Source organism: Nicotiana sylvestris, chromosome 3, assembly GCF_000393655.2.
Source record: "Nicotiana sylvestris chromosome 3, ASM39365v2, whole genome shotgun sequence".
Lineage (NCBI taxonomy): Eukaryota > Viridiplantae > Streptophyta > Magnoliopsida > Solanales > Solanaceae > Nicotiana > Nicotiana sylvestris.
In genome coordinates this window covers 38,943,429-38,955,211 of record NC_091059.1, presented here as the reverse complement: position 1 = coordinate 38,955,211, position 11,783 = coordinate 38,943,429, and the positions used below count along the sequence as shown (strand labels likewise).

At 36.5% G+C, this 11,783-nt stretch overlaps 1 protein-coding gene across 1 annotated transcript; it reads left to right on the top strand.

Annotated features, from left to right (window-relative positions):
- Positions 1 to 282: 282 nt before the first annotated feature.
- LOC104233943 (probable glycosyltransferase At3g07620) lies at positions 283 to 1,323 on the top strand. The gene has a single exon (XM_009787408.2). The coding sequence runs from the start codon at positions 283 to 285 to the stop codon at positions 1,321 to 1,323; it is 1,041 nt and encodes a 346-aa protein (XP_009785710.2).
- Positions 1,324 to 11,783: the final 10,460 nt, after the last annotated feature.

The following is an 11,783-nucleotide window of genomic DNA, read 5'->3' as shown; positions in this document are numbered from 1 at the left end:
CTCTTCCTGTAAGCTTAATTTATTCAAAGGCCACTTTCTTGTACCCAGAAATAACGAAAAGAAAAAAAAAACCTATGTTTGACCAGTTAAAAATTACCCCTGCACATAAGCTCACGCTTCCAAGAAAAAGAATCGTCCCGCTCGATAACATTGTTCCAACAACTCCCCAAACTCCAAAGACTTCCTATATTTATTTATGAAAACAGTACTCCTATAAGCTACTACTACTAATGAAACAGCAGATTTAATTTTGAGCTCCAAAACTTTCAGCTCTCCTCTTCAATGGCCACCTTTACTTTCTCTTTTTTCTTGTTTCTCTCCCTCAGCCTTCTCCTAGTCTCAGCTCATACTTCTTCTCCTTATCTCTCTCCCTCAACACTAATTTCTCAGAATTACCAAAAGATGCTCACGAGTTTCAAAATTTTCATTTACACCCCTCTTCAACCCATCACTTTTTCTACTCCCTCAGCTTCTATCTTCTACAATTTCCTCGTTAACAGCCCATTTCTCACGCAAGACCCGAACCAAGCTCACCTCCTCTTCGTACCCTTCTCTCCTGACACTTCCACGCGCTCTCTGGCGCGTCTTGTTCGCGAGCTCAGAACTAAGTACGCTTACTGGAACCGAACGCTTGGAGCTGATCACTTCTTCATCTCCCCTACAGGAATCGACTCCTCTTCTGACAGAAACGTTCTCGAGCTGAAGAAAAATTCTGTTCAGATTTCCGTTTTTCCCACTACTTCCGGTAACTTTATCCCTCACAAGGACATAACTTTGCCTCCGTTTTATCCATCCTTACTCGCACTGTCCCACGCGCCGGTGAATGAAGCTCCGTCGTTTCTATGCTATCTGAAATGGGACGGGAAGACTGAGTCAAACTTGGTGAACGAGTTGAGGTTGGACCCGGCGTTTGTCGTCGAATCTGAGCCGTCGGATAATCATGTAGGAAGAGTCAAGCGTAGCAAATTTTGCTTGTTTTTCTACGTCGCTGACGTGGCATGGATGACGGAGGCAATGGCGGCGGGATGCGTGCCGGTGGTAATTGTCGACCGTCCAGTTCAGGATTTTCCGTTGACAGACGTCTTAAGATGGTCGGAAATGGCCTTGTTAGTCGGAAACCGCCGTGGGGCTGAGGGATTGAAGCAAGCGCTGCGCGGTGTACCTGACGATCGATATGAGCGCATGAGGGAATTCTCTGTAGCGGCGACTCATCATATGGTGTGGAACGCGGAACCTCAGCCGTACGATGCTTTTCACATGGTGATGTATCAGCTGTGGATGAGACGGCACACCATCAGATACGCTCGGAGGGAAGATGTTTAGAGTTGAGAACTAATTGAACTTTTTGCTTGTAGAGCAGTGCATCACTGATCATACTATAGTCCTGATTAGTGATCAATAAATTGTGTATTTTAGAATAATTGGTAATTTATTTATTACTCCCTTCATAATGATTGTAGTGAAATAAATTACGGAAAAGAGCTAAATATACCTCTCTACTTTTAAATATTGTTTACATATACCCTTCGTTATACTATTGGGCTATTCATACCTCTACCGTCATACTTTTGAACAAAAATACCCCTATTATCATACTTTGAAACAAAAATACCTATATTTTTGGATGGAGTGTCATGTGGCAACACCATATTAAAACGATCCATTTCTTTTTTCTACCTGATCCACTTTTAAAAAAACTCACAACCCAACCACTATTTTCATTTTTTTTCCAGTTTTTTTTTTTAAATTTCAGTTTTTAAAAAACGAAAATATTTTGTTAAAAAACAAAAAAAAAAATCTGTTTTTACAAATTTGTTTTTCCAGTTTTTACAAAACAAAATTCTTTTAAAAACTGAATAAATGAAGAAAAAAAATTCAAAAACGAGAATATTTTGCTGAAAATAATGTTTTCAGTTTTTAAAAAACGAAAATATTTTTTTCTGTTTTATCTCTTTTTATCCCCATATTTATACACATTAATTTTACTATATTACCCAAAATTACCCACACCCACCACTCTCTTCCTTCTTTTTCATTTCATATGTTAAATAACATTTCATATACCTTATTAAAAATAATTTATTTATAGAATTCAAAGAAGCTAAAACCCCTTATAACAAAAAAAAAAAAAATCCTTTACAAAAAAAAAATCAGTTTATAACAAAATATTTTCGTTTTTTAAAAACTGAAAATATTATTTTCAACAAAATATTTTTGTTTTTGAAAAATATTTTTTTTTCATTTTTTCATTTTTTTAAAAGAATTTTTGTAAAATCTGGAAAAACAAATTTGTAAAAATAGAATTTTTTTTTGTTTTGTTTTCTAACAAAATATTTTCGTTTTTTAAAAACAGAAATTTTAAAAAAAATTGGAAAACAATGAAAATAGGGGTCGGGTTGTGTGGTTTTTTAAAAATGGATCAGGTAAAAAAAAGAAATGGATCGTTTTAATTTGGTGTTGCCACGTGGCACTCCATCCAAAAAAATTGGTATTTTTGTTTCAAAGTATGACAATAGGGGTATTTTTGTTCCAAAGTATGACGGTAGGGGTATGGATAACCCAATAATATAACGAAGGGTACAAGTAAATAATATTTGAAAGTAGAGGGCTATATTAGCCCTTAAAGAATGATCTTTGAAAGTCGTTGCTTTAAAAAATCAGGTACTGACTCATTGTGCGGTAAAGGATTAAAATACCAAAAAGGAAAGGATTGGTGACATAAGGTACCCTCAATGGGGCGAGTTAAATTTATTTTAGGCAGAATATATGAAAACCTCACTTAAACTTTTTACATGTGATAAGGATAATAATTTGAAGATAAAATTTGGAATTAACATTATCTTATATTTAATTTGAGGTATTAGTGATTAGTTATCCCATATAAAAGTAATCCAATGAGTTATCACAACCCACTGTTGTACCAAACAACCCCTAAAAGGACGCCATAACCGAGCATATATTTGATCTTTTCCTGGTTTTCGTTGAATTTTCTTCTAGGTAACTTCACCGTGTTTCTCTTTGAATTCTGAGGCAGCTAAGATTTTTATATTTGTATTTCGTTATTTTCAGGGATACAACAACAACAATAATAACAACAACAATAACAATAATTCAGTAAAATCTCACTAGTGGGGTCTGAGAAGGGTAATATATATGCAGACCTTACCCCTACCCGAAGGGGTAGATAGGATGTTTCCGAAAAACCCTCGGCTCAAGAAGACAAAAAGACAAAAGGAGACAATATCAATATTATCACAGAAATCATAAGAAAATATAAGAAAAACAGGAACAATATAAAATCCAGAAGAAAGCTGCAAAACAAAAGCGATAACTAGTAAATATGACCGACACTAAAAAAGAAATAGAAAAACGCGACATTGCCACCCGTTACCTAGACAAAACCCTACAAAACTACACTAGCAACAGAACGAACTAATGCAAGACCCAACCACCTCCTAACCTACAACCCTAATACTCGACCTCCACATCTTTCTATCAAGTGTCATATCCTTGGAAATCTGAAGCATCGCCATGTCCTGTTTAATCACCTCTCACAAATACTTCTTAGGCCGCCATCTACCTCTTCTCATGCCCTTGACAACTAGCCGTTCATACCTCCTTACCGGACCATCTGGGCTTCTCCTCTATATATGCCCGAACCATCTGAGCTTCGCTTCCCACATCTTGTCATCAATGGGAGCCACGCGCACCTTCTCCCGAATATCATCATTCCTAATCTTGTCCATTCTAGTGTCCCCGCACATCTACCTCAACATCCTCATTTCAGCTACTTTCATCTTCTGGATATGAGAGTTCTTAACAGGCCAACACTCATCCCCGTACATCATGTCCGGTCTAACTACCGCTTTATAAATCTTACCTTTGAGTATCGGTGACACTCGTTTGTCACACACGACTCCAGATGCTAACCTCCACTTCATCCATCCTACCCCAATACGGTGTGTGACATCCTCGTCGACTCCCCTCCCCCCTGGATAACCGACCCAAGGTACTTGAAGCTGCATCTACTAGGGATGACCTGTGAGTCAAGCCTCACATCCACGTCCACTTCCCCCGGCTCAGCGCTGAACTTACACTCCAGGTATTCCGTCTTCGTCCTACTCAGCTAGAAACCCTTAGACTCAAGAGCATGTCTCCAAACCTCCAGCCTCTCGTTAACACCGCGACTCATCAATCAGAACTATGTCATCGACGAATAGCATGCACCATGGCACCTCCCCTTGAATATGGTGTGTCAGCGCATCCATCATCAGGGCGAATAAGAACGAACTTAGCGCAGAGCCTTGGTGTAACCCCATAACAACTGGAAAATGCTCAAAGTTGCCTCCTACTATCCTAGTCGAGTTTTAGCCCCATCATACATGTCTTTAATCGCCATAATGTAGGGAACCGACACACCTTTTATCTCCAAGCATCTCCAAAGAACTTCCCTAGGAACCTTGTCATATGTTTTCTCCAAGTCAATAAACACCATGTGTAGGTCCTTCTTCCAATCTCTGTACTGTTCCACCAACCTCCTTAACAAGGTGTATAGCTTCTGTAGTAGAACGACCCGGCATGAACCCGAACTGGTTGTCGGATACAGATACTGATATCTGTTGGGATATATACTATTAACCACGAGTTTGGTTTAGATATAGTATTTATTATGAAATAATTATTTATTCAGTTTTAATAAAGTTTTAAATAGATCATATAATAGTCTATGTCCTTTGCTTATATAGTAGATGATTTAGTGTATAGAGTTTAGCTTATACACGGAAGATTAAATCATCGGTTCTTATAAGTATAAAGTTTGAGTTCACAATCTAATGATGGAATTGGACAAACCATCAGGAATGATTGTAGCACAAGATTAAATATAATTAATCTTGATTACGGGAATGGTTTAATTCCAACTTCTTGTGCTAGTACATTTTGTATGTATTGAACGGACCAGGTAGAGATAAGTATTTTATACTGACTTAATAAAATAAACTCTCTAGCCATTAAATGTACTTATACTCTTAATCTTGATATAATTATTATTAACTGTGTATATTATTATTGTTTTGATTTATTAAAAGGCGAGATTCTTTCGTGGGTCAATATGCCTGGTAAATTGGATAATAATAATATACATTGGCGAAGTAATAGTTAGTTGATGGAATCCATGTCTCGGTTTAGAGATTGATGATATACCTTTATGAAAGCTTATAAGTTTTCATGTGTAAACCCGGCCGGTGGATTTTGTATCCGACACATGAAATAAGTTAAGCGAAAGTCTAAAGGAAATAATCAATAAATTAAATCGTCAGTAATTTAATTTAATTGATTCGTATCTGAATCTTAACATGGGGAGTTAAATAAGATTTAATGGATGAATTTCGAAATTGAATAAGGAGTGTAATTACGAATTTTTAGTGGAATAATTCGTAATTAATTATGGTGGATATTAATTTCGAAAATTACAAATTAATTCCATAATTGGAAGCCTTGTTAATTAAATTCTGTGGTCCCTACTGTGCCTAAATAATAGGAAATAAAGGAATCATTTTTCTGGTGGAAAAGAAAACCTAACAGGTTTTGGAAAAGGGTCTTAACCCTTAAAACTTGTGCTATAAATACATAAGGTTTTCCACCTAGAGGTATGAGTACATGGTGGCTGAAATTTTCAGCCAAGTTTTCCTAGAAATTTCGCCCACACGAAATTGCTATTTTCGGGTATTATTTGGGTAACACAGTAGAAGACCGTGGAACGTTCGAGGATCACGATTGTGCGGGTGATGGAGATTCCATTAAGAAGTTATGGAACTGAAGGCTCACGTGGTAGAAGAGATATGTTCACGCTTCAAGAGGTAACCCGTGAAATCCCGTTTATGCTAGTTGTCTAAATTACATGTGATTTTGATACTGGGATTGCTTCCGCTGCATATAATAATCCATTAATATCCTCACCCTCGCTTCAACCATCCTCTCCCACACTTTCATGGTGTGACTAAGTAATTTGATACCCCTATAATTGCTATAACTCTGGATATCACCTTTGTTCTTATACAGTGGAACCATCATACTCCAACTCTACCCATCTGACATCCTCTTTTCCTTAAAAATAACATTGAACAACCCAGTCAACCACTCTAGACCTGCTCTCCCCACACACTTTCAAAATTCCACCGGTATCTCGTCAGGCCCGGTCGCTCTGCCCCTACTCATCTTACTCATAGCTCTCACCACCTTCTCAACCTTGATGCGCCTGCAATACCCAAAATCACGATGACTCTCGAAAATTTTCAGGGATAAAAAGCGACTAATAATCTGATAAACTTAGAAGTCGTCTTGTTGCAACCTGATAGCTAGAGAAGAAAAAAACACACATTGAATTTGACTTTCTTTGAATGATTCAAGTTCATGTCGCTGTTAATTAAATAATTCAAAAAACCTAAACCTTTTTAAAGGATATGTCGTATGTTTGAGCACATTGTTTAAAACTTCTTGTGCGTAGCGTATCATCTCAACTTCATTTACAGAGAAAGTGACGATATTCGCAAACTCAGTGACGTGAGAAGAATCCTATCGTTTTCAGGCTTTAGGACTGAGGATATTATGCCCTCATAATTTTTTTTTTTTTTTGAAGGCACCATCATAAATTGTGTTAACTCCATTGTTTCTGAGCAAATACTAATTCAGTAAATATATAATCATGAAGTTGACATGAGCTAGGTACCAATTATTATCTAAACAAAGCTTTGGGTCCTCCAATAAATGATTCTGCACTGTACCGAGTTATTGTCACAATACCATTTAATGCATGTGTATTACTTTTGGGGTCATTTATTTAATAATTTGAAATATTTAATCCTGTCATATAATTTTATATAAGATAAAACGATATTTGATTGGCAGCATAAGAAAAAAATAATCGTCGCTTGACTAATAAAATGTTTGATTAGCGGTTTATTAAATTGTATATACATTAAGTTATACAGAATAAAATGTGCAGTAAAAATATTTAAAGACAAAAAGGTCCTACGAAAGTAAGTATCTCATGTGTAACGATATTCTCATTATTAATTATTGCGTAATAATTCCTTCACTAATAAGCCCCGTATAAATAATTCATGTATTATAATTAATCGTCATGTAATTAGTATGTAAACGGCCTAGTAATTTAGCATTTGAAGTAACACCCTCTTTTTTCAAAAACTTGATAACCAATGACAACATTTTTTATTTTTTACCTAGTGTTAGATATTCGTATCGGGGGTTTAATTAATTCGGGTTCGCACCATGCAATGCAATGGCTATTAAAGGAGAAAGCGTACTAGAATTTTTTTTATTCCTAAGGTTCAAAGCAAAGGGACCTATCCATAATATCACAAACCCTAGATGGTATAAACAATAACAATTACAAAAATATGTAAACAATTATATCTCATGTCAGAAAACCGTACTATTAAGAGGGTTGCAAATCAAATGGTATAATTCAAATCTAACACAATGTAAAAAGTCACGTGTCTACGGGTGTGTTAGGTATAACGGAAAATGTTTTCCGTGGAAAATGTTTTCCAAGAATATGTAATTTTATTCATTTTCCGGTGTTTGATAAGTAAATTAAATAAAATAACTTCTCAAGAGTATTCATAAATAATTTAGATACAATAAACATGAAGCCATAATCTTCCGAACCAACAACCTTCCAAACCACAAATTTCATAAACTTCCGAACCGCTAAACTTTCGAAACCACGAACTTTTGAACCCGCAAACTTTCAAACACATAAACTTCCGAACTCATAACTTTGGAACTTGTAAAATTTCGAACCTAAAAATCGAAAGATAAAAATACTAAAACTGAAAATATATATAAAAATAAATAAAAAATCGGAGGGGGGTGCAGAAAAATGAAAAAACAAAAATTTGAAATTAAAAAAAAAGTAAAAAAATAAAAAAAATGTGCGGGGGTGGGATGGTGCAGAAAAACGAAAAATAGAAATTTAAAAAGTACAAAAAAAAAGTAAAAAAAAAACTTTTATTTTGTGTGGGGATGGGGGTGGGTGGTGCAGAAAAACGAAAAATAAAAATTTGAAATTACAAAAAAAAAAAAAATAAAAAAAAAATTTTTTTTGTGGGGAGAGGGTGGTTGCAGGGTGGGTGGTGACAGAAAAAAAATTGAAATTTAAAATAAAAACTTTTTTGGAGAGAGGAGGTAGAGTGTGAGGTGTGGGGATGGGTGGGTGGGTGGGTGTGGGGATGAGTTGGTGAGGGTGGGGAATATGGTGGGGTAGGTTGAGAATGAGTTTTAGAAAATGTTTTCCCTTCTCCTGATAAGGAAAATATTTGGAGGAAAATGAGTTCATAAGGAAAATGTTTTCCAAAATATTTAAGCCAATCAAACATGGATGTAGCCAAAATTGGGGAGTTCGACTTTGGGGCTACTATGTCGTTCCACGCCTAACCTCGAAGAAGCCCGAAGCAGAGCGTGAGGTACGACCCCGAGGTGTGTCCCTCGAATGAGCACATTGAAGGCTCACTATGGTCAACCTCAGAGCTGTATAATCGATGATCGTCATGGAAAGGCAGGTACATTTCCAAATACACGAGGTTAGAGCTGACCAGGTCTGCAAGAATAGTACAAATTCGTACTAAGTCATTATACAGTTGTACCAATAGCATTTTCTCGTTATTATTAGACATGTACTATGTTAGGATTCCCTCCTCTTATATAAAGGAGACCTTTGTCATCTTGAAAAGTGATCGGATTATTATACAACATCGAATACAATACAATATTCTTTGCTCTTTGCTAACACAATTATTCTTTCACATTTATTTCTAATTCTTTCATTGTTCATTTATTGTTCTTCATTTATGCTCATAATTAATCACTAAAGGTCATCTCTGAGGCCTTTATTATAATTTCTTCATCAGTAGTTCGTTGCCTTTAGCCCCATCTAGACCACGAGGCTAATGCTGTATTTTGTCCCGGGCCCGGGCCTTAGTGGGCCTAACGGGCCGGGCCTCGCGGTCCCGGGCTTCGTGGTCCCGGGCTCTGGCGGTCCCGGGCCTGGCGGTCCCGGTCTTCGTGGGCCTAATGGGTGGAACCGGCCCGTGACGGGCCTAAGCCCACATGGTCCTGTGCTTAACGGGCCGGGCTCGTGGGCTTCGCGGGCCTAGCGGGCTTTTTTTTTAAAGACAATTTCTTGTAGTATCATGGCTATATTAATATGTAGTATATATGTATATCTAATTATTAAAGTGCTTGACGAAAAAGAAAATAACAAAACAATAGTAAAACACTAAATTGTCATGCATAAATATCACTTCTTGAAGTATATTATATTGTATCTTATGTATATATATTCTCTTATATATTTTCTTTTAGTATATGTATTGTATCTTATGTATATATATTCGCATAATAATATATTTTCTTGTAGTATATATATTGTATATTATGTATATATTGTAGCATAATATATTTTCTTGTAGTATATTATATTGTATCTTATGTATATATATTCTCTTATATATTTTCTTGTAGTATATATATTGTATCTTATGTATATATTGTAGCTTATAAATATATTTTCTTGTAGTATATATATTGTATATTATGTATATATTGTAGCATAATATATTTTCTTGTAGTATATTATATTGTATCTTATGTATATATATTCTCTTATATATTTTCTTGTAGTATATATATTGTATCTTATGTATATATTGTAGCTTATAAATATATTTTCTTGTAGTATATATATTGTATATTATGTATATATTGTAGCATAATATATTTTCTTGTAGTATATTATATTGTATCTTATGTATATATATTCTCTTATATATTTTCTTGTAGTATATATATTGTATCTTATGTATATATTGTAGCTTATAAATATATTTTCTTGTAGTATATATATTGTATATTATGTATATATTGTAGCATATAAATAATTCTAAGTATAGACAAAGAAATATTGCGAAAAGAAGCTCATGGGTAGAAGCAATAAATTTTATTACCAAAAAATGACATATCTTTCTTAGTCATCCTTCCCCCAATGGAATGAGCACAACAAGGTACTAATACCACCATTAGAAGGAAAAAAAACTAAGGAAGATGTGCCAAAATTCAACTTGCTTATCTTTTCTAGGTCGGGGAGCCGGGGGAAGGGTAGTTGGTTGGCCACTACTTTCACCGGTTTTATCTTTTCCTTTACCAAACATTTTTTTCAAAGTAAATGCCATATTAATTATAATTATGCAAACTAAACCACACAAAAATATATTCTAAAAACGTAAGAGTTGAAACGAGTTTACCGGATTGCCGAACAACTTCTTGAAAATTGAAAATCGTTGAACACTTGAAAACTTCAATTCAACAACTTCACAATTTTTCACGAAATTTCAACAATAAATTAAGTAATTGTAGTAGAGAGATTGAGAGATATTGAGAGATATTGATGAATTGGTGAATAAAAATGAAAGAATGAGGGGGTATTTATAGTTGAGAAATGGGGAAAAGTGTAATTATATAAAGTTTGGGGTTAAAATAAAGTTTGGGGGCCAAATGGCCATTTTTTTAACTTAAAAAACGGTCATATTTTCAGCCCAAACGGCTAGATTTTAAATATGGCCGTTTGAAATTTTTTTTTTTTTTTTTTTTTGAAAAATAGTCGTTGGGCCCGCCAGGCCCGCCAGGACCGGCCCAGGCCCGCCTGCCGGTCCCGGGCCAAACGGTCCCGGGCTCGTGGGCTCAACCATGGAGACCAGCCCGTGACGGGCTCAGGAGGCCCACCAAGACCGGCCCACCCAGGACCGGCCCACCAGGCCCGTTAGGACCGCGGGCCCGGTCCGGTCCGGTTCAGGCCCGGCCCACCGAGCAGCATTACACGAGGCCATGCTCCAGCCAGCTCGAGGCCCAGCCTTGTGACCCCATTGGTTTGCGTATCTTATTTCCTTTATTTACACTTAGCATCTATTGCCTAACAACTAGTGTTGAAATAAATCACGTATTTTTAGAACCACAAAATCAAATATAATTGTAGTTACCATTTTCAAGGTAAACAGTTTGGCGTCCAGCGTTGGGCTAAAAATAATAGTGATTATTTTGCTTCTAGTTTCTGATAACACACGTTACCCTTCACACTTTTTCTTGTCAAAGATTCTTTGATTTCAGGCTTAATCATGTTTAGCACACAAAATGCACCTCTTCACGACAGTGAAAAGCTTGGAGAAAATAGCGGCATAGGGCTGGGTGTACCACCTGTAAACCCCGAGGGAGTATCAAACGTGGAGCCAGTTGATATCAGCTCCCACAACGTTCTAAACACGGAAGCAGGCGCAGACCCCGTAAGGAACAGACGCAGGGAAAACCAGGCTAGAGGCGAAAAGGCACGAGGAATGGAAGATAGAGGAGTCAGCCTCTAAGTTATTTTTGAAATGTTGCAAGCACAACAAGTGGCTATTACCTCGCTGCAAAGTCAACAAAAAACTCCAAGCACAACAGCACCGGAAACGGCTCCTCGAGCGGAGTAGGCACCAGAGAGATCGAATAACAACGGGCCAGCAACGGATCCCTTATTGTGAAGATGCTAGAGGAACTTACCAAAAGGATTGAATCAGGAGAAAAGAAGATAGAGGTTAACGACAAAAAAGTAGAGACTTACAACTCGAGGGTCGATCAGATCCCTGGGGCACCCCCGATTCTGGAGGGTATAGATTCGAAAAAGTTCGTGCAAAGACCATTCCCATCAAGTACGACTCCGAAGCCCATCCCAA

What these genes read in the sequence shown, in the direction of transcription:
- LOC104233943 (XM_009787408.2), top strand. Translation starts at nt 283, where the DNA reads ATGGCCACCTTTACTTTCTCTTTTTTCTTGTTTCTCTCCCTCAGCCTT.